Source organism: Apostichopus japonicus, chromosome 17 (assembly GCF_037975245.1).
Source record: "Apostichopus japonicus isolate 1M-3 chromosome 17, ASM3797524v1, whole genome shotgun sequence".
NCBI lineage: Eukaryota > Metazoa > Echinodermata > Holothuroidea > Aspidochirotida > Stichopodidae > Apostichopus > Apostichopus japonicus.
The window spans coordinates 31,551,474-31,574,750 of NC_092577.1; the positions used below are offsets into that span (position 1 = coordinate 31,551,474).

Genomic DNA, 23,277 nt, shown 5'->3' on the forward strand with positions numbered 1-23,277 from the left:
AGAAGCTCTTCTTACTAACAACCAAACAAAGAATAAAGATGAAGTAAAACAATCAAAATAAAAGCAAAGTTTAAGCCCAGAAAATTAAGAGCCATGAAATCTTTCACAAAAAAAAAAAAAAAATTCTGTCTCGTTTGTAGGCACACTTCAGTTTGTTTATAAACAAAACTATGTAGTTGGAGAAAAGAGCCATACTACAAATTTGTTTGATGCAAAAAATTATATGAAAATATTGCACTTTTCCATTGCTTGTGATATAACAAAGTCAAAATTCTGTTCTTCATTGACTTTAAGAAAACCTCGTTGTAATTTGTGAAGAAAAAAAAAGTGTGAATAAAAACCTATTTCATGCAACTACCATCAATTTGTTCCTGAAAGTTTGCAGTCATTCATTTGGAATCTGAGTAGATTTTCCATGAATTTTTCTATTCCTTTAAAACTGAAAATAATCATTTCTAGGCATTCTTACATTTTGACCAGTTTAAAAAAAAAATGGTGACCTTTTGCTTTCTCGGTTGTGTTTGTGAATTGTCCTTTCTAACAATCAATAACCATCATTATCATCTGTCTTTTGTCATTGTTCCAAGCGCCGGGATCGTCAGTCTTTGTTATGTTGTTGTTGGTGTTTGTCCTTTTAATTTCCCATCCGACTACCCGATGGGTCAAGTTTTTGTGGTCTGAGCGGGTCAATTGTTCACATTGTCTGACCATTGCGCTATTTGAGGCTCAATTGCAAACTTGATTTGATTGTCCTTTCCTTGCCTTGTTGTTTTCCTTGAATTAATAACTTTCCTGCACTTAGAGCAAAAAAGAAGCATAATTTTCTCTTCTAACTGTTTATTGTTATAAAGTGTCTGTAGACGCATAAAAAAAATTAGTGCAAAAATTGAGGTGTATAAAAAATGGTGCCCTTTTGGGGGGGATGGACCTTGGGATTCCAGTATTGTGCTCCTGATTCGATATCGATTTGAAAGATTTGTAAAGTATTGCCACACAAAAGTGTTAGCCTATCAGTAAATGAAATATTTCAGTGAATCAACGAAAGTGACTTCTGTGTCCACACCTGAATATATCCAACTGAAAAAAAAAATCCTGGAAAAACTTCCAGCCTCCACAATTAAACCCTAGCCTCGCTTGTTTCAATGCGGACACTCTAACCACTAGGCTATGGACGCTGATATATATAAGTTGAGACTAGTGATAGATATAGATACACATGGGTGTAGACTGAGGATGTCGATTAATTTGATGATCACGTCACAGTTTCTTACTTTGTGTATTTGATTGCAACATTTTCGTTTTTGAATATCTTTCAAATGCTCAGAATTGAATAAGAAATAATTGAGGGGACTTAAGAATCTAGTGGGTCCTTCTTGGTTGGCTGGGGTGAACTGAATTTTTGTTTGATGCTAAAAATGGGAAGTAAATGGTCAGCACTCATTCTCAACTTATTACTTCAATATCAGTTTGTTACCCCTACAATTAGTAAGGCTGAGTATGTCTGCCGATATGTCTGCCGATGCTGGGAAGAATGCTAAGGATAGGAATCTCTCAGAAATTTAATTTTACCATGTTGGGGTCAACACGTAGTTTCACCTAACAATTTAGAAATCGTACGCATCGATTCGCAATGATTATTAATATGTGCTATAAAAGTTTCGCATCCTTTTAGAAAAGAAAAAAAAAAATTGAATCACAGCACCTCTGCAGCCTTTTCACTTTCTCTTTTCTTTCTCTCCTTTGCTCTTTTGAAATGCTTGCACCCTTTGTCTCGAAGAATTAGAATGTCCCAACAACGAACCGTTTGTTGATTGTCTACTTGACCCCTGTGTCACAGACACATGTTTGCTATACCCCGATGCGGTGTGCGGGCATAATGTTTGTGGTGAATGCCGGTCAGAATTTACCCTCAACGGGGTTCTGGTAGACTGCGAAGGTGAGTATTTGTGAAGGGAAAGTAATTTGCAAATGTTTTTATCGAGGGGCGGGTGGGGGGGGTTGGCTATTTAACAAAAAGAACTGTGTTTTGCTAATTCTTGGTACATCGTGGATATTAACTATTATCAGAGAATTTCGTCAAACACCCATGTCAGTTTTGACGACAAGTTCGACGTGGTAGAGTGCATATCGTTGCAGTTGAGCCTGACGTGGTGTTTTTTACCTCTACCAAAAAAGATATGGACAACCTCTCATTCATAGGGTATTTTTTTGGGGGGGTTTATTGTTTGGCAAAGATGTGAAAGTCATCAGAAACTTCTAGGACTCCCTCCCCTCCCCTCCCCTCCCCTCCCCTCCCCTCCCCTCCCCTCCCCTCCCCTCCCCTCCCCTCACCTCACCTCACCTCACCTCACCTCACCTCCCCTCCCCTCCCCTCCCCTCCCCTCCCCTCCCATTACCTCACCTCACCTCCCCTCAAGCTCAGTCTGAATGCCAAGCATCAAAGAATTGAAAGTGCTTCAAGTCTATAAATTTATGCAACTGGAAACAATCAAGTGTCATATATTTGGAACACTCTGGTACAGAAGAGCGCCTGTAGTGTGTGTGTTATAGTGCTGTAATTTCTTGCAGGATTTTTGAAATGAAATTGGTTCTTTTGCAGTGAACAAGAATGTTGTCTAATCCCCTATGTTTTGTACTAGCTCAAGTTGCTGAACGTACTTGCATTGTGATAAATTTGAAGGATGTGAAAACACTAAACGATGCAAAGTATGAACAAAAAACTGTATGGAATTGGAATCTGAATTTTGTTTCTTTTTTATATATGTTTGTTGATGCCAAAGTTCGCCTCCCCTTCCCCTCCCCTCCTCTCCGCTCTTCTCCTCTCATAATTTGTAGGAATTATTTAGAATTCTGGGGGGAAAAAATATAATTTTTGGCAAATTTTTTTGAACAGACAGTTAACAGATGTAGTGACTTCACATTTTAATTTGTTATACTTTGATATCATTCATTTCTCAGGCGGTTGCCCTGACAACCTGCCTGCAGTGGCCTGTGTCGTGGATCCCTGCGACACGGCTTCCTGCCCGGGTCGCACCGACGCCACGTGCAGACCGAACTACTGCGGCAGATGTAGCGCCGAGTTCTACGATGCCAACGACAATCTGGTCGATTGTTCTTGCCCCGCTGACGAGGAGGCTACCCTCTGTCCACCCGACCAATGCGATAGGTTCTCGTGCGTCTCAAACCCCGGTGCAGAGTGTCGCAGCAACGCATGTGGAGGCTGCAATGTCGCCTTCTTCCAAGGTGGCACGGAGGTACTGGAGTGTCGTCAGTCGGACTGTTTGCTAGATGTCACCCGGTTCGACTGTCCGTTTGACCCATGCGATGGAGCGACGTGCCCCGCCGACCCATCGGCGGCCTGCATTACGAACTACTGCGGCGGCTGTTCCGCAGAATTCTACAGCTCGGCAGGCGAAAGGGTGCAATGCGGAGGATCGAATTGTCCCATCGACTCTTTCGTGGAGTGTATGCTTGATCCTTGCCAAGTGACCAGTTGCTCAGATTATCCAGATGCTGTCTGTCAGGCCACCAACTGTGGAATGTGCGCTGCTTCTTATCGCGAAGAGAGCGGGAGAGAGGTGAACTGTAACCTCGGTAAGCAGGCATGAGCTTTTTTCCGCGAATTCGCGGAATATCCGTGATATTCATTTCTACCTCCGAGATTTACACATCTCAATATAGAACCACGGTGAAGGATGTTTTAATTAAAGCAAACATTGAGGGGTATTTACTCATTTTGGAGTCAATTTATTTTCTGATAAAAAGAAAACACAAAGAAAGGACAATGCATCTATCTGAGCTTGTTCCAACCAGTGGAACCGCAAGCCAGCACTACATATTTCTCTTCCTTACTGCTCCCACCTTCCACAACCACACAAAACTATTCCCTGGTACTGTTAAGTTTCAGCTGTTCCCCATCGACCATTTTTATGTTTACAAACAATTTCCCAATGAGGGAGTGGTCGGGTATTATAGATTTTAAGTCATTCATTTATCGAAAAAGAAACTGACATGCGAAAATGTTTTAAACCATATCAGATTCTTTCTGAAACGATCTCATTTAGTCGGTGCTACTGTGTCAGCCTTTCTCTGTATTTATTGCAGCCTTCTAAAGTCAGTTTGATGACATGATGGAAGCAAATATTTATGAAAATTCAAGTGCAAAGTAACCTTAAGTGAGGAAGGGGGGGGGGGTATGCATCCACCCGAGGCCTCCCACCGGTAATTCAATGCCTCACATTACTGAGATACAAACTCAAATAACTCCAACCACTTCCTCCCCCCTTCCCTTACAGTTTATACCTTATACCCCTGCCTGCTTTATACCCCCTTTCTACACATTACGAGCAAAACCAAATAACCCCACCTCTCCCTTTGATTTTAAGTTATGTAATGCTTTAGCCCCTCCTTCATACAGAAAGATAATGGAGAGACAGGTTTCTCCGTCAGTCGGAGTTGGGGTTAACCACCTTCTTTCTTCTTTTCGCAGAATATCATTGTCAACAAGATGGAAGGACGTTCTCCACCGGAGATAACTTCATCAGTCAGTGCAGACATTGGTAAGACCACGCCCATTGTACACGATGAACTATTATCATTGGTCGAAGGGAGACGTGAGGGGGAGGAGCATCGTTAGGGGAGGGAGGATGAAATTGGAAGCATTTTGTAATGGGTTATCGGTGCAATCTAGAAACGAAAAGAGAATTTGAGACCAGTCATGATCAAATTTCTCTCTACTTCTTGATTCAATCACAGCGTATGCCTAATGGGCACCGTTCTGTGCAGCGATGTCCTCATCGAGGGGTGTGATGTAGACGCCACGCAGGCACCAACCACACCTGCCATGGGTAAGCTTTCACATTTTGAAGAGCATCAGTACATCAGAGTACTGAATCATTTTGTAGCTATCATTTCGTATCGGGAAGTTTAATATAGCATTGGGGTTTTTTTATATTTTTTTTTACCTTCTCTCAAATTTGAAGAAGATTATGATAAATGAATAAATATATCCCTTATGTATTAACTAATAGAAATGTAAAGGAACATTGCAGAGTGCCCGAAAGGCAAGGACCCTTATGAAGAATATCTTCTTGACCGGCTGATAATCCAAAAATCCAAAACTTTTACAGTATAATAATAATATTTGCTTTTTATATTGTGCTTTATACCAGCGATAGGTCTCAAAGCTCTTTACAGAAGTTATATTATCCCTGGTCAATGATAACCTGTCCCAGAGACAATCCCTCCAGTCGGCAGCAGTTATATACTGCGCCCAATAACAAGTTACCTCTCAAGTACCCATTTAACCCCTGGGTGGAGAGAGGCAAGTGAGATAAAGCATCTTGCCCAAGGACACAATGTAATGAACTAGGCAGGTATCAAACCAGCAATCCCTGGATCACGAGTCCGTCGCCTTAGCCAATTGGCCACCACGCTCTCATAGCTTAATTTTAATATTGATTTTTGTTCTTCTTTGTATTCTTCTCCCCTTTCATGCAGATCCTTGTGATCTTCAGCCGTGCCTGAATGGCGGAACCTGCAGGTCGGGTCTCTTCTCGTTGTACGCATGCGTATGCCCTCCCGGATACGTAGGCGAGACCTGCAACATCCGCGTCCAGATCGATCCCTGCAGGCCCTCCCCGTGCCTCAACGGCGGCACTTGCAGTCCCGACGGGAACTCCTTCACGTGTGCGTGCCCCGTACAATTCATCGGTGCCACCTGTGACAGGGCTAACCTCTGCGTACCCTCGCCGTGTCTGAACGGGGGCTCGTGCGTTCTGACGGAGAGCGGATTCCCCATCTGTCTCTGTCTAGACGGATACTCGGGTGTCTTGTGCAACGTCCGCGAAGATCCCTGCCGTCCCGACCCTTGTCAGAATGAAGCCATCTGCCTGGATATCCCGGCCAACCAGAGGCCGTACCTCTGTGTCTGTCTGATGGGGTTCTTTGGCAACGAGTGCCAGCTTACGCGAAGTGTCTGCGAAAACCTCCCTTGCAGAAATGGCGGCACCTGTAACCAGTTTATCTCTGATGGCATCCGCTTCTTCTCTTGCGATTGCCCTGACGGCTACACCGGTCCAACTTGTGAAGAAACCGGTAGGTTCTGCACCCCTTTAATCTACCTGTTCCTCTTGGGTCCATTGTTCGAAGCAAATGACAGTGGTTCAGCTTCCTTCGCCCTCAAAAATACCAATCAAACACTATCTTTGTATATGCATCAATTAATCATTTTCAAACAGCCACATTATAAAGTTCATGCACACGTTTTCTGTTTTCTATTTATTTTTTTCTCTGCTTAGTTAGTTGATATACGACATTTTTCACTAATGAACTGCACCGGGGGTTGTGAAACTTAAGTAACGTATCAATGAATCAATATTAAATTTTTGACAGCATGATTCACCACATATGTACTCTTAATGTTTCAGAGAGCGAAATCCCTGTTTAATAGTCTGTTTTGTTTTTAATATTTTATGTTGCCATAGAGATGATTACCCGGAAGAATATTCGGCAATTATCTGAAATATGTCCGGCCAAAACAAATTTTGATAGCTGGCAATCCCTCCTCAGTTTGTTTTCACCGGTTAATTAGGTCATATTAATAAGTATTATCGTATTTCTTCTTAACATTTTCCCGGTACTTTTCACACTACATTAGTACGAATCACTTTTATGCAAAGAGCAAAAAAAAACATTTCAAAACTTTCACCTTTTCCTGCAATATTTGCACAAACGTTTACCATTGCAAGAACGAAAGAGCTGTTTCCATGCTGGTTCCAGATTACTGCATGGAAAATTTGGAAATTCTTAGTAGAAGTATTACATGGAATAAATAAAATGTTCATTGTGTATAAATGTGTGAATTTGGTGGAAGTTGACACACGATTGGACAATTTGCCACACAGTTCCGCTGGGTTTTCACAGACGGAAAGTATGAAAAAGTCCTGAAGTACAGGCTAACACAAAGAGCTGCTGCCAGCCGTAGCAAGTAAATTGGTATTTTGAACAAAGCTACCAACCACCACCAGCATGTTACTACCCCGAAAGACATTTTCTTCTCACTTCATCACTTGTTTCTAAAGCTACAGATGTTTCACACATTGTCACATTTATTTAGACAATCATCAAAAGGGGTTTTAAATGTGTGTGATATTTGTGTGATATTTGTGTGAAATATGTGTGGAAAAAGGGTTTCAACACTTGTTTATCTATGGTTTCATTCTTAGATAATGACTTTGATCAAAATAAAATAAAACTGTTAGCAAAGTGCTTATCCACTAGAGAGCCTGTGTAGGAAAATGTGTAAAAGTAAGTTGGCCTGACGTTTTGATCCTAGCAGGATCTTCTTCAAAGGCTAAATGACAAGTAACAGTAACAGAAGGGACAAAAAACATGCACAGAATACAGACAGGTTAATAAGCGAGGTGAACACAAAGAGATAGATGTAAGGGGATTAATAGACAAGGGATGATCACAGGATTACACCTTGCAACAAATCCTATTTTGTTAATTTTTTATTTACCCCCTTATTTTTTTAGGTTGCGATAGATTTCAAAACAAAACCCATTGACCCCTTAAAAAACTGTCTGCTGAAAGATGAAAAGTTCGTTTTCAAAACTCTGGCCTGGTAAATCAGTTATATGATCGTGAGTTAGGACTGTAGAAACCATACAGCTAAAAGGTACGGCTATTACAATTTTCTCTCTTTTTCATTTTTTTTATATGATACAGATGACCCCTGCAGTCCTGACAACGACCCTTGTGTGAATGGTGGTCTCTGCATTGCCATCTCAGACTCACAAAGCATATGCGTCTGTGGAATGATGTACATGGGTCCAACTTGCGACACCCTAATCGACCCTTGCCTGTCACTGACCTGTTTGAACAGAGGTCGTTGCAGCGTGGAAGATGGCCTGGCTACCTGTGCCTGCGAAGAGGGTTTCTCTGGAACCAACTGCGAGATACTAGGTAAAACTATGTCTTCTCGATAGTTTGGGTGTTGGATTAAAGATTATAAGGGGAGGGTGGGGAGGGTGGGAAGGGGGGGGAATCCTATGTATCCTGATGTAGGCTGTGACACTTCCGCTAAAATCATACCCAGTTTAAAACCAGATCAGAACAAAAGGAATGGTCATCATTAGGTCATTGTTTAAGTACTTGTTTTGTCAGACGAATTCTGTTTCTTTTACTATAGACCTGTCAACTAATTTATTGAAAACGGTCTTGAGGCACGTAAACTCCAACGCTAGCAGTATTTTAAATACGTGCAGTGAAGTAGTTGAGATAAATATTTATTTTGTTTACATACCATGTCTTGTCACAAAGTATCCAGTTTTTCATTTTAATTTTTTTAATATTTTTTTTAATGTAAGAGTCATACCAATCAAGTGCTGAAATGATGATAATATCATCAAAAGGGAAAGAAAAAAAATCTGTTGGATAGCTGGACGTGCCTTTAATTTCAAATGTTACATAATAACGTTGATTCATTGATTCATCGATTTTTGTTTCCCTGTTTTTTGCTCGTCAGATTCCGTTTGTCAATTCAATCCTTGCTTCAACCAAGGGACTTGCGTTCCGGACAGTTCTGACCCTCGGGGCTACATCTGCGATTGCTTGGACAACTATGAAGGAGACCGATGTCAGACGTTTACAACCAGTGAGAACCTCAGTCTTCTATCTTTGAATTGCTTTGAAAAAAAAGAACAAGAAAAAGGATCAGTTTCAGTTCATATCGGACAGTCTCAATTCACCCATTTGTTCATACTTTTTTTTAAATTAAAAATTTAAAAATTTAAAAAAAAAAAATTAAAAAAAAAATTAATTAAAATTAGTTTTAACGTGTCTGTATTGAAGAAAGCAGAACCGCCAAAGGTGGATTTCGAAATATTATTGGAGTGACTAGAAAACACAAAAACACCAAACACCAAAAAAAAAGACGTGGTAATATCGCTCTGTTGAAAAGAAGCTCTTCTTTGTGATCAAGGTAGAGAGAAGAAGCAGAAGTAGAAATTTTAAAACCACATCCTTAGTATTTAAACCATATCAAACGGACTACTCAAACCACTGCAAATAACGGTAAAAAAAAGGCAACCCCGGCCGGTTTTCTATGTTTACTTTGAGTTGACTCACCAAAACTGCAGGTTTTTTACGTCTCAACAAGATTCTTTTAGTTTGATTCATCCAGTTTGACTCTTAATTCGTTGTCTCAATCAAATCGGATCCATTTATTATTTATTTATTTGATTTTACAAAATTTCTATAGCGCCTTATCCAATCAGAAATTGCTCTAAGGCGCTTTACAGTAAAATACATACAAACATGATATACAAATATATAAATCGTTAATGTAAGGTTATAAAAAGGGTTAGAAAATTTGTTATATACAATCTGACAATAAATTGTATAAAAACTGCAAATGGGAAATCGAAAATTATACATACAAATTCTTAAAATTTCGTAAAATTTAAATATATATAATCTCCTTGTTACCTTTGTCAGGTCCTTGTTTTCCGGATCCCTGCGGCGAGAACGGCTTCTGTGTCATCTCGAACGTCGACACGACGCAGGCCCTCTGCCTCTGTAGCTTCGGATACACCGGAAGGGTCTGCGATCAGCTCTCGGACCCCTGTCAAGGTTCCCCTTGCCAAAACGGAGGTGCCTGCCTGCCGCTGGGAGACACTTTCTACTGTAACTGCACAGAGTCGTACATGGGAGAGAGGTGTGAAAGCAGAGGTATTCTATCCCTTTTGCTCTTTTGAGTACATTCCATAGATTTGCGATTCATATTTACAGGATGTATCTCCTGTTGCATGCATGCATGTGTATATTAAAGCAGACACTATTGAAATGCAATCCGATTTGGAATTGAATGCAATTTGCAAAAATTTGACTGGAATATGTAGTTTAATTGGATAGGATCCATTTGACCTTGGACTGGATGCAATTCGATCGGATTGATCATTTGAATGCAGGTCATTGGATTCGTCGCAATTCGATTGAAATGGATGCAGTTTACTTGAAAAGCATCCGTTTGACCTTGGACTGGATGTACAGTAGTAATTCGATTCGATTGATCATTTGAATGCAGGTCATTGGATTCACTGCAATTTGATTGAAATGGATGCAGGTGAAGTGGATATAGAAACCAATTTCCCATCGGGCTAGATAAAGCAATTCTATTTGATTTGATTCGACTGTAATCGATGTGAACTGTTTTCAGCTCTTTTGAATTGATTGCATCAGGTTCACTGGGGTTCCAAAGTCAGGGTTTATAGGGACACACATATGAACAATGATCAGGGTTTTTCCTAGTATTGTTTCATGGGTTTGTATTACGTTTCTTGTAACGTTTTAAACTTGAAAACTTGAAAACGCAATCCTCTGTTTCCATTTTTCAGTCCAATGTGAACCCAACCCCTGCTTTAATGGAGGTACATGCCAGGAGGGAGATGCGGACACTTTCAGCTGTCTCTGCCCTCCGGGTTTGGCTGGCGACAGGTGTAACGTGTTGCCCACCCCCTGTTTCGGTGACCCGTGCGTCAACGGAGACTGCGTCCCCGTCCAGACAGGGTTCACCTGCATCTGCTACGACGGTTACACCGGGAACACATGCGAAGATAGAGGTATGTTAATTGAATTAAATTCAAGTTTATTAAAGTGCTGACTAATTTGAACCTGTCATTGGCTCGATATGGCAAAGGCGGATCGCCAGGTGGGTCCTGTAAGTCCACAGGACGTGCTACCCAAACCCTCCCTTTTCGTGTCGGTTGGATGAACTTTCAAAACTCAACGTCTGCACCCCCCTCTCAAGATAATTGCAAGTATTTGTCGGTAATATTGAGACGGCGTTTACCCAATTAAGGATATGAATATATGCATTTCTTTAGCCATGTCGTGTGACCCTCTCCAAGTGCTCGCAATGTTTGAACTCCCCGTTTAAACCACAGGATGTTTTGGTATCTAGAGTCAAACCCAAAGCAAGATGGTGGCGAGGGAAAGAATATGAAATTTTGAAAATTAAGAGAAATAACTTTGTACACACCTACAGGTACTGTACGTTCTAGACCGACCGTCTGCCAAAACTACAGCCCCCGAAAGTCACTGGCAGAATACCAACAGAGATCCATCCAATTTTTTTTTTCTCAATTTGACGTCCATAGCCCAAGCTAGCAGGCATGAGCTTTTTCTGCGAATTCGCGGAATATCCGTGATTTCTTTTCTACCTTGGGGCCAAAAACTATTATCCTAACACACTGTAGCATACGAAAACTGGAGCCTATACCGCAATTTTTGCAAAGTTCTGTGTTTTTTTTTTTACCCCAGGTTCATCCCTGAGCTAGCTTTCATGATTTCTGAGCTTCGATGGGGGGTGGGGGGGGGTCTGGTGGTATGGTAACTCTGTTCTCATGGACAATCCTGGGTTGTAGGAAAATTTGACTACGAGAAATGGAATCGAAAAAGCAAAGCATGTTATAGTCTTTCACATAATATTTTCTTTGAATTAACTTGCTTTCATCCCCCCCCCCTGCCTTTTTTTTCTCTCCTTGTCATCGTTCAGACGAGTGTACCTGCCCAGAAGATATCTCCATTCCCTCTCTGCCCGGTTCATCATTCTACCAAGTTTTCTGGGACGTCCCTGATTGCAGCGGCTACCAAGTTTCTTCAAGTTTCCAATCTGGAAGTTACTTCACCCTCGGAAGGAGTATCGTCAATGTCACCTTCACCTCCGGAAGTGATGTGGTGGGGAGCTGTTCGTTTAACATCTTCGTAGAAAGTGGTAAGGCAGATTCTCACCACCATAAACATGGTTGTAGCTATGCATCCCGCGAAAGTGTCCATTAGCTATAAGGGTTGCATCCAAAAACCTGCCGTTTGTATTGAACGGCAGGTTTCTTTCCAGTTGGTTAACCAAGTGATCAGTCCCATGTTTTCGCACCTTAGTTGAGCTGCCTATTCGTCTATTATGCAACTCATCACACAGCTAGTAGCCAAATCACTATCAGATCAAGGCAGACAGACATGGCAAGGTGTGAACAAATCAACTCTTCCAAACTCACCAGTCTGTTTGCAGGAGAGATAAAGATTCAGTAAGTTGAGGTCAAGAGAGCTGAAAAATGCAACCTATGGTTTATGGACTAATTCTCGTCATGAGTGGGCAATCGGTTTATAGCATAGCATCTGATTGTGTCTTTTTTTATTTTATAAGATTCTGGGTAGCATGAATACAGCTAAACATACAGTATTCCTGTTTATAGTACTATTGTTCAATGTGCGGTTTCTATTGTATTTTCTATTGCGCCTTGAAAAGAACTGTGCAAAAGTGCTTATAACACAGACCTCTGCAATCGCTAGTGTTACAGTTCTAATGAATTTGATTAGTAGTAACAATAACTCCACCAACTGTATGCCTTTTGATAATCACACACCCGGGCCAACAGAGGACATTTTCCCACGCCTCTCTGTTTATAGAAATTGGTTGAAATATACTGCGTATTGACATTGGTCAGGGTAATTCCCTGACAACATATCCTGTCAATTCATAAATCAATCACCCATGCATGTCATGATAATAGTCACGCGGGAGATTCTAACCACGGTTCTATACGGAGTTGAGAGAAAGGTTACCACCGGTTAAAACGATAGGGTAATCGTTTGTACGCGATATTCTTTAGGTTTCCATATCAAGTTCATGAGGGTGTGCCTCTTAGAAGAGTAATTATGTGGTTACAAATCTCAGAAAAAACAATGACAGTCATAGAGGTTGGGTAGTTCATTGATAGGCGTCTACAAAGTTTCCAGCACAGAATTTCTTGTTTTTGAATATTTTTTGGGGGGTTTCGGCAGAGGATAAACAAGGGTCATGTTTGCATTACTGCAAGCTAGCCATTTTATTGTTGTGTATGATTTCATCGACTCTTGGCAATAGGGTAATCGTTTGTACGCGATATTCTTTAGGTTTCCATATCAAGTTCATGAGGGTGTGCCTCATAGAAGAGTAATTATGTGGTTACAAATCTCAGAAAAAAACAACGACAGTCATAGAGGTTGAGTAGTTCATGGATAGGCGTCTACAAACTTTCCAGCACACAATTTCCTTTTTTTTAAATATTTTTTGGGGGGTTTCGGCAGAGGATAAACAAGGGTCATGTTTGCATTACTGCAAGCGAGCCATTTTATTGTTGTGTGTGATTTCATCGACTCTTGGCAATATCATTCAGTTATAATATATTGTATGCATGTATGTATGTGTGTATGTATGTATGTATATTAGATCCTCCTGCAAGCAGGAACTCGCGAAGAAGCCTCATTGGATTATCAAATAATAATAATATAATAAATGAGACTTATATAGCGCCAAATCAGTAGACAAAAGTCACTTTGTAAAGCTCAAGGCGCTTTACAAAGAAAGCAAACTAAATCAAAGCAGCAAGCTGACCGAAGTCAGTCTGTTAGATTCATATTTAACGTCCATGATTATGAATTGTCAATTGTCAGCAACTCTGTAACCGTACGACATACATTAAACTTAGAGTGACTATAACCGGGGACCTTATGCTTGGAAGGCACCGGCGTTAACCACTGAGCTAACACTCCTGGACACTGTGGAAACTGGACACTGTGGAAGGGTTAAGTTAAGTTCATAGTATGGATAAGACCATGCAATCTGCAAAATAGATTATATCAGACCTCTAGTTGTTTCATAGCATTTTGAGGAGTTATTCACTGATAATGACTCGTTCACATTAACTTACAGATGTGGCTGTAGACCCATGTGGATCCAACCCATGCCAGAATGGAGGTCAGTGTACTGAGCTACAGGGTAACAATTACCTCTGCTCATGTCCTGATACTCACACAGGGAGAAACTGTTCTGTTCCTGTATTAACAAGTGAGTATCAAATTGTTTGGAAATAATTAAAATCCTGATTGAGCTGGGTAAAGAATTTAATGTTCCAGGATGGATGGGGAAGAGGCGTTTCGGGAGGTAATAAGCAGAGAAAGGAAGGTGGTGTGAAGATAGAGGCCAAGGGAGTCTTGAAAATGCTGAGCTAGAGAGAGGGAGTGGTTAAAATATATATATGTTGATCTGCAAAAGTGGGGGGGGGAGGAAAAATGAGCAATAACATAGGCTTGTTGATAACGTTTCATCGATATTCTATTTCTCCAGGGCCTTGCGATGCATCACCATGTTTGAACGATGGGTTCTGCCTCAACATGCCGGGTACCCCCTTGGGTTACTTGTGTTTCTGCCGGTCCGATTACATTGGCGCCCGATGCGAGATCCCCAACGACGGCTGCGCACAGAGTCCGTGCGAGAACGGTGGCACCTGCAGCCCGGAAGCTGAGGGTGCCTACAGCTGCGATTGCGCACCGGGATACGGAGGTGTAGACTGTAGCGAGCCACTTGCTTGCTTCCAGGAACCGTGTCAGAATGAGGGCACATGCGTCGAATTCCCGTCCAGTGTATATCTCTGCTTGTGCCAACAGGGGTACATCGGACAGGACTGCCAGGTGCGAGACAGGTGCGGATCGTCCCCCTGTGAAAATGGAGCGACCTGCATGAATGGCGACTCTGATTACACCTGCTCTTGTCCCGATGGGTATTCGGGAAGGACGTGCGAAGGTGAGACGGAAGGACGTCTGTGAATCTTAACAGTCACGGCAGCAGTTTGGTCTCGTATTGGGGGATTTTGAGGGGTTAGGGATATGATGAATGTATCAGGGCAGTAAGATATGTACTAAGAAAGTGGCAAAACCAGCTTATGAACAAGGGTCAAAACTTTCACAGAATTGAAGAGCGCATGTTCCACTGTACCTCTGCCTTCCCCCCCCCCCCGACCCCTCCGCTCCCATCTCTGTGGCGCAATGTTCTCGACAAAATCGTCATAAATCCCATTGTAGTGAAATATCTAACCATTTCACTTTCTTTGTTCGCAGTCAACGACAATGAGTGTGTGCTGGAGTGTCCCGAAGACATCTTAAGGACTGTGGAACCTCCCATCAGCTTTCTGTCAGTAGAGTGGGAATATCAAGAGACCATCTGTGACCTCCAGGTGATGTTCACGTTCCTCCCCGGCAGTCAATTCCCAGTCGGCCAAACCACAGTGCGAGGCGCCATACAGGGCCCGATCATATCGAGGGAGTGCTCCTTTACCGTCACTGTACAGCAAGGTACGTTTCTACGTGTTCTGCTGATATGGTACCACCTCGAATCGGTTCCCAACGAACCGTCGAAATGGTGATATCTGCCCAGTTTAAATTACCATCTTAGTGGACTATCCTCTGAAGAGCCAAAAAAAAATGATATTATTCACTCCGAAAAAGAAAAATGTTCATGAATTATTTTTTTACTACCGAATGTAAAGGAGTATTTGTTTACAACAAATTTTTAGAGAATGATGGATGTGGACTTTGTTTTAACAGAAAAATTTGACCTTTGACCTGCAAAATAGACCTTCAAAACAATCAATATTGAAATAGAAGTGACCAGTGAGAAGTTAGATTTATAAAAATTGATTTCAAAGATTAAATATACTTCCAGAGCAACAAGTTTCATATCTCGGTCTAAATATCTCTTTTAGCATAATGTAGCATTAAAATCGCTACAAAATGGTGGGGAAAATCTGCCAATACTTTTTTGATAAAGTTTAGAGTTTTGTGTGTAGCGAGAACTATATTGAATAGGTAAGAAAATTCTGTGGTGAAAACATTTGCTAAACAAATGGTGCTGTGGCCGAGTAGATAAAGGCGGTGGCATTTGCAGCAATGAGGCTTTTTAGCAATTGGGAGGTTCCGGGTTTGATACTTGGCCGGGTCGTAGTAAGGTTGGTTTTTTCATCCAAAAGCAATCTACGGTTTTCCCATCTGAAATAATTTCTTAAAATTGAACAGATTCCAAATTTGAGTTCAAATGTTGGATTGGAAGCCACCCAACGTGTAAGTCGTAATCCATAAGCGTAAGTATGTCGTCCAGTTACAGAGTTGTTGACAATTAACAATTCATAATCATGGACGTTAAATATGAATGTAAGAGACTGACTTCGGTCAGCTTGCGGCTTTGATAAGCCAATGCGGCTTCTTCGCGAGTTCCTGCTTGCAGGAGGATCTAATATACATACATACATACATAAGCCCTTGCTGGTTTCTCCCACATTTGTGGTTCGCTTAAGCCTCGTTAAAATAACTGCTGATTATTATGATTATTATTATTATTATTATCATGATTATTAAACAACCTTTCTGTGTGTTAAGCAATTTGACCATTCTGCAAAAGCAGCATGTTTGTGAAAGCGATTAAAGATTCAAAGATAGATGACGTTTTCATGAATGCAGCTTGTTGGAATTATTCGATTGCCTTTGACACTGGGTCAAACTGTGGAAACAGTATGAAATCAAACTACTGTGATGTCATTACGATTTTTATATGTTTCGTGTTTTTTTGTTCCTCCCCCCCCCCCATCCCTCTTCTTAACTTTCTCAGATCCCTGTCTCTCAGAGACTTGCAGCGGTAACGGTGATTGCTTTACTCTGACTTCCGAAATTTTTGTATGTCTGTGCGATCCGGGATATACAGGTGATAGGTGTCAGGAGTTATTTAACCCTGGTGAGTTTAGAACGTGACAAAATGAGTTTCAAGCAAGAGAGCGTTAAATAATATATCGTGGTATAATATACTGTACCCTTGCAATATTAATTTATGTATATGACGGTATGGGATATGTGTCCTTTGGCAGTGTGGCTCTAAATGTGTATCGTTTATCAGTCTTTAGTGTGGTAAGCCATGTGTGCACTGGTGTTACCACATTAAAAAGTCTCGGTTGAGTAGAACAGTAGTACCCTACAACCAATCGCATAGCAGATTAATCACGAAGGCATGTAAGCAAGGCGACCTGTACGGAAGGTACACATACAACAAGTAGCGGGTTAAAGGGTGTCTCGGTTCCTTAGCAACGCAAGTGTCCTTGTCCATGTTGTGATACAAGTGAATGCCATACGCGGCCATCTTGAAAGGCTCAGACTTAAGACATTCGAATCAGTAACCAGAGTCCAAGGTCCAAAACAAGCCAGTACTCTGTCCATTGCAAAAGAGAGTAACTCTCAGACGTCAAACTTAGAGCGATTATTCATGAAATTTTACGATAGTGGTAATAAATAACACTTTAGTACTACTATTTACAGAGCAGGTCACATGACCCTCTGTGGTACCTTGCTTACTTTGTATAGTGAGATGTCCAGATTTATATATGTCGAGGGAGCTTGTTCCAAAGCTGCTACTTTCACACAAGATGCATCTTAACTACACAACTTATGAATATGTAGTTAACAGAAGAATGACCTTCCTCACACTATTGATATTACATTATATATGGCATGCTCTATAAAAAGGTGAACCAGCCATTTTATTAGGGGTGCCCAATTATTTTTGAAGCCGCCAGGTATGATGTATTTTCTAAAAAGAACATTATGACAGATATTTGAGGGAGGGGGGGGGGAGGAACCCTAGGTCAGCTGTTACACCTTCCTCCCCTCCCAGGGTGACTCAACCAAGGTGAACCTACCCATCCGGGTAACAATTGGTTAACAACAATGATTTTATTTACCCATACATTTAATCTTTCATCGATTGTTTTTACAAACCAGGAACCGGCTCTCAGTGTCTCTCCGAACCTTGTCAAAATGGAGCCACGTGTTTCGATGTCAGTGCCAACTACACATGTCTGTGTTCGACCGGTTACACTGGGAGGAATTGTAACGAACTAGAACCAATAGGTGAGTTTAGATGTATCAATAGTTTAAAACTTGAAACTGATGACAGTGAACAAAAAACCAAAGCAAGCAAAGTACTGTTTTGCATAATTAGGGGAAAAAAAGAGTATAATATACAGCAATCGTCGATGGATATTTCTGGTAAAGCTTTAGCATTACTTTTTATTATTCCTACTATCGTCAGTTGAAAATGTCAGTAATAAAAGCCTCCTTGTACACTGGATGAGAGCAATGGTCTGAATAATGTTAGGCTCACGACCCAGGATCTCCCATCGGAACTGAGCCGATGGAGACTAACCAGACCCTGCCCCCCTCCCCCACCCCACCCACCCCATATATATATATACCTGTATATATATATATATATATATATATATATATATATATATATATATATATATATATATATATATATATCGTTGAGCGATCATCAGACAACAGTTAGCTTCAAGTTATGCTCCAGGAATATATAGGCTCATCGTCGGGATTACCGGGGGTTATAGGGTTGTTGGTGTATTGTTTCCTGTCGGTGTATGCTCTTTTGCGTCCGTTATGTTGGTGGGGTTTTTAACCTTTCTTCGGTGTTCTCTCCTTTGACGGTGTTCAGTTGGCAGGAGGGTTATCTGTTGGTGGTTGGGCTGGAGTTGTTTATGTGGAACTTGTTTTCATGTTTTTTTTTTATTAGTTATGAACGACTTCACTACCAAATTTTAAATCCATATTTCAATATGTTGCAGATCCCTGCGAAGATCGTCCATGCGAAAACCAAGGTACTTGCGTGGTACTCTCGCTGACCGCAGGGTCGTACATTTGTCTATGCGTACAAGGATTCACTGGTTCAAACTGCGAGGCCGATACCATGGGTGAGTAAAAATCTTAAATTATAAATAAATAAAAAATTGTAAAGACTTTATAATATCAAAATCATTGATATGAGCTGTAAATAATGATGGTGAATATAGGTAAGAGTTTTTATTCTGCTAGGTAAAACTATAATTAGACATCAACAGTTGCTTTGTATCCAATACTGAGTTCCCACAAATTTAATATACTGCTTCATGTATTGGTACCACAAGGTTGTAGCAAACAACACACCATTAACAGCCTTAAGAAAACGGACGGTTGCATGTGTTGTGTTCATATCTTATAAACGGCACTGTTCCCTTCACAGCACTATAAGAATTTCTTTTTCAAGAGTTGGTATAAAACCTTGAATCACTGGTTTTGACGTCTATTTTAGTAGCTGCTTTATATTTATAGCGCCCAAGAGTTTAAATTTCCTTGCCAGGATTGAAAGATACTGGAGCACACGAGCACAAGCTCTTCACGATTGGGTACTGTCGCATTAAGAGTGATAAGTCCGATTTAAATGGTAGCAGATGCTATACTGATAACAACTGCAGAACGTTCTATTTATAAGCATACTGCCTTTTTGCATATCAAAAATTTCGGAACTGAAGTCGTCGATGTAGAATTAACTGATGGTCAACCCTTATTGACTGAGTAGGAAATTATCAACTGTGAGAAAAGAATAGTTGACAATGTTTTGTGTGAAATAATATGGTTTTCATAACTCTTTAAGAAGTGAAACTTCAAAAACGGCTTTCAAAAACGCTGTGATTTTTTTCCATCCGCAGTGGATGTCACTCCACCAAGGGTCGACTTTTGCCCGGAACTAGATGACCAGTATGTCCTGGCTCAGCGAGGAGGAGCCAATGTAATCTGGCCGGAGCCGAGTGCGGTGGACGATTCCGGTTCTGTTTTCGTCGCCTCTCAGACCCACAGATCGGGCGATTTCTTCCCGCTTGGCACAGCTCTGGTCATCTATCAGTTTAACGATACATCAGGGAACTCTGCCTACTGTTTATTCATCGTATCTGTGCTCGGTAGGTTCACCTCGATACTGGATATTCGTTCACTAAAATGTATCTATATATATATACATATCAATAAAAAAATATAAGCATAGTAATTTCACCAAAAGAAAATGGAAGCTTTGTAGTTGTTGTTACTGTTAGGGACAGCTTCTTTTTATTCTTTTATACGTTTATTCCGGGTGGGTTGACTTTATTCCGTCTACCACTTATAAACAGCTCTTTGAGTTAGAAATTTGCTCAATATTTCAATACTTAAGTCAGTATAGTAAAAATCCCATAAACATTGTAATTCAACTGTGTCGTTTGTTTACATAGTCAAGTTTCTATTTTCTATATTTTTCCAGTAAAATTTGCTTTACACGTGTTTTGTGTAAGCCTGGATTGCCCCATTTTGGATCACATCTCCAGTAATTCTGTTTATACCGAAAATCATTGTGTCTATTTACACAGCCAGTGAACCTCGACTTGATAACGATTTTGTGCTTTCAGTCACACTTTTTGGATTTTCAAACTCTCGTTTTGTTTTGCAGTCGAGAACTCGCCTCCGGTCTGTTCTCCCGAGTGCCCAGAGGACATAGATGTCGTAACTGACTCGGATCTTGATTTCACCAGAGTCTTCTGGAACGAGTTATACAGATCGTGTAACTACACGGTCTCCTCCTCTCACGAGTCTGGAAACTTCTTCCTGACCGGAACAGAGACGGTCAGTCTGGAGTTCAGAGAGGGCAGGGAACTGGTGTCCTCGTGTACCTTTGAAGTCACGGTTACTAGAGGTATGAAAACCGATTTACTACCGCCGCCCGATACCGTGGTACTAACTGCGACGTAAATTGCAGGATCTTACATGAATCAGATCGAGGCCGCACTCTACTTGCCTTTGTTTATCCAGTCGAATAGATATTTACTTAGACTGCCATTGCCTGCTGCTGCGCATATCTCTCCGTTTATCTCGTCACGCATTGCGAGAATTCAAGAACCATTCTCTCGTCGGTATGCTTGAATGAGCTGATAAAATCATTTACGAGGCTCTTGAACAAAACCATGTCTGCCACTACTGGCTCTTGAGTTTTTTGTCCACGTGGCAATTTGTAATCTCTCAAGCGTTATGTTGACCTCACCCTGAAAGTGGTTACAGACGAAATTAGGTACAGCAGAGGTTGTGAATCTCCAGTAGACAACTTTGAACAAGTAGACAACTTTGTAGACAACAGTAGACAACTTTGAACAAACTTTACTCTTACACAAAATCATCTTCTAGAAATTTAGTATGTTTGTTCGTCGGTGTAAAATTATGCAGAAATTGTGAATATAACTCGGCGTTGTATTAAAAGAAATGTCTTACCCAGTTTTATATCACACGTACCATTCTGTTATTCGTCACCATTTAACATTTCTGTAATGAGTTTTTTTATCCATTTTTCTCTAAACGAGACAATTAAAACTATTTGACTGTTATTTTATTTTTCGACATTTTATTCGGCAGGTTTCCGAACATTCTGTAGCAGCAGTCCCTGTCAGAACTTGGGAACCTGTCAGGATTTGAGGGACAGGTATGAGTGCATCTGTCCGCGAGGATTCGCGGGCGCCAACTGTGAGAACCTTATTAGCGGTGAGTACCGTCCCTTTAACATGTTCCTCAGAGATGGAGTGAGTACCGTCCCTTTAACATGTTCCTTAGAGATGGTCGGCTTGCTGGCGCAGCGAGAAAAGGGACACACGGCTGTTCCTGAGTAGTTATTGCTTTGAACTCAGGATGGATGAGTATGTTGGAAAATGTATGCTTCCCCCTCCCCTCCCTTCCCCTCCCCCCACTACAAAGATGTGTTTTTTTTTATGTTTACTCTTTACTATCAAACAGTACCGTTATGTGCTGAGCATGTTGGAAAATTAATGCTTCTCAACTCCCTCCCCCCCCACTACCAAGATGTGTTTTTTATTATGTTTACTCTTTACTATCAAACAGTACTGTTATGCGCATAGGAGCATCGAAAAAACTTTTTTTCTGGTGCGTGGCCAGGACTTAAAGAGAACCATCGTTCGTCAGAAATCCTGCAGAGTTTGATACCTGTGCATCGGGGATTGAGCTTTTAATTTTTTTTACAATGCAGGTTTCTTTAACGACCAAATTAAGTTCCCTTATTAATTCTTCTGTTTTACTGTCTTTCGATCTTCAGTGGACACCGTGGCTCCCGTGATCACCTTCTGTCCCATGGATGTGTCAACTATGACACTAAACGGGGATACTTCTGTCCCCGTCATCTGGAGGATGCCGCAAGCGCTGGATAACTCGGGTACAGTCGTCGTGTCCGACCAGACCCATTACTCTGGGGACGATTTCGCCGTAGGCGTGACCACTGTCCTGTACGAGTTCTGCGATCCCCATGGAAACAAAGCCATGTGCCAGTTTAGGGTTGTTGTCGATAGTACGTATACTATTTTTATTTTTTTTTTTTAAGTTTTTTTTTATCCCTCTTTGCTTTCTGAATTTTTGGGTAGAATTTCCTGTCACGTTTTTATTTTTTTTAATAAAACGTTCACTTCCTTTCTTCTGCATAAAGGTTTATCTAAATTTTTGCTCTTCATAGTTTTGACAATTTTTTTTTTGTTTTTTTGTTTTGGTACTTTCATAACTTTAAAAATTAAATCAGAGCTTAATTTTTGCCACAAAATATTAGAAAATTTCAAAAACTTTATTGTCCTTTATTGGTATAAATATTTTACAGATCCGGAAGAATGTAATATCAGGTGTCCATCCGATATCGTGACCTCTGCCGAAGTGGGTGTGGAGTTTGTTCAGGTCAGGTGGGAACAGCCCAGTACCATGTGCAGTTACATCGTCTCCTCCTCCCCGCTGCCGGGAAGCTTTTTCGTGACGGGCCCGACACCCGTCACCGTCATGCTACTGAACAATTCCGGAGCTGTGGCGGACCAGTGTTCATTCACGGTGGACGTCAGGAGCGGTAAGTAGTATAAATCCAGTAGTAGCGCCGACTTCAAAGCGAAAATGAATATGAATATGAATCATTTGAATATGAATAAAAAGTCAGTAAGAATATGAATAAAAATATGAATATGAATAAAAATATGAATATGAATAAAAATAGTGAGTAAGAATATGAAAAAAAAATAAGAATATGAATAAAAAAAAAATATATATAAATAAATAAATAAAAAAAATAAAAAAAATATATAAGAATATGAATAAAAAAAGTGAGTAAGAATATGAATAAAAATATGAATATGAATAAAAAAAGTGAGTAAGAATATGAATATAAATATGAAAAAAAATTTGAATATGAATAAAAAGTGAGTAAGAAATGGAATCATAACTTTGATAAGAACCGGATTAATTTGATGTGAGATATATTGGATCCAGTGCGTGTTAAGTGCGTTCCTAGAGAAAAGAATATATGCTTGCATGGACTTGTAGACTTGGCTTGCAGAGGAGGGTACAAAAACTGCTTATTTTTTCCAACACTTTCTGTTCACCTCGAAGGAGACATTTTCCTGTCGCTACACCCCTATGATTTAGTCATTTATACCTCTGCCGTAGGTTTGAGATAAGAATAGGTTTTTTTTTTATCTCTTTTGTATTAAGTGCTGCAGCGATATTCTTTGGTCATCTTAGATT

At 40.7% G+C, this 23,277-nt stretch overlaps 1 protein-coding gene across 2 annotated transcripts in view; it reads left to right on the plus strand.

Annotated features, from left to right (window-relative positions):
- The window catches only part of LOC139984109 (uncharacterized), a 51,735-nt gene that overhangs the window by 19,304 nt on the left and 9,154 nt on the right, over positions 1-23,277 (plus strand). Inside the window, exons 4-24 of one of the 2 annotated variants that reach the window (XM_071997822.1) lie at positions 1,778-1,936; positions 2,959-3,594; positions 4,490-4,559; positions 4,756-4,847; positions 5,500-6,096; positions 7,732-7,968; positions 8,531-8,659; positions 9,502-9,735; positions 10,401-10,625; positions 11,561-11,779; positions 13,757-13,891; positions 14,171-14,626; positions 14,941-15,174; positions 16,484-16,606; positions 17,644-17,772; positions 18,507-18,632; positions 19,407-19,655; positions 20,177-20,419; positions 21,130-21,255; positions 21,821-22,069; positions 22,370-22,606. In XM_071997822.1, the coding sequence (XP_071853923.1) occupies positions 1,778-1,936; positions 2,959-3,594; positions 4,490-4,559; positions 4,756-4,847; positions 5,500-6,096; positions 7,732-7,968; positions 8,531-8,659; positions 9,502-9,735; positions 10,401-10,625; positions 11,561-11,779; positions 13,757-13,891; positions 14,171-14,626; positions 14,941-15,174; positions 16,484-16,606; positions 17,644-17,772; positions 18,507-18,632; positions 19,407-19,655; positions 20,177-20,419; positions 21,130-21,255; positions 21,821-22,069; positions 22,370-22,606 (4,905 nt within the window). The remainder of the gene's footprint in view (positions 1-1,777; positions 1,937-2,958; positions 3,595-4,489; positions 4,560-4,755; positions 4,848-5,499; positions 6,097-7,731; positions 7,969-8,530; positions 8,660-9,501; positions 9,736-10,400; positions 10,626-11,560; positions 11,780-13,756; positions 13,892-14,170; positions 14,627-14,940; positions 15,175-16,483; positions 16,607-17,643; positions 17,773-18,506; positions 18,633-19,406; positions 19,656-20,176; positions 20,420-21,129; positions 21,256-21,820; positions 22,070-22,369; positions 22,607-23,277) is intronic. The other variant, XM_071997823.1, reaches the window with a different exon arrangement.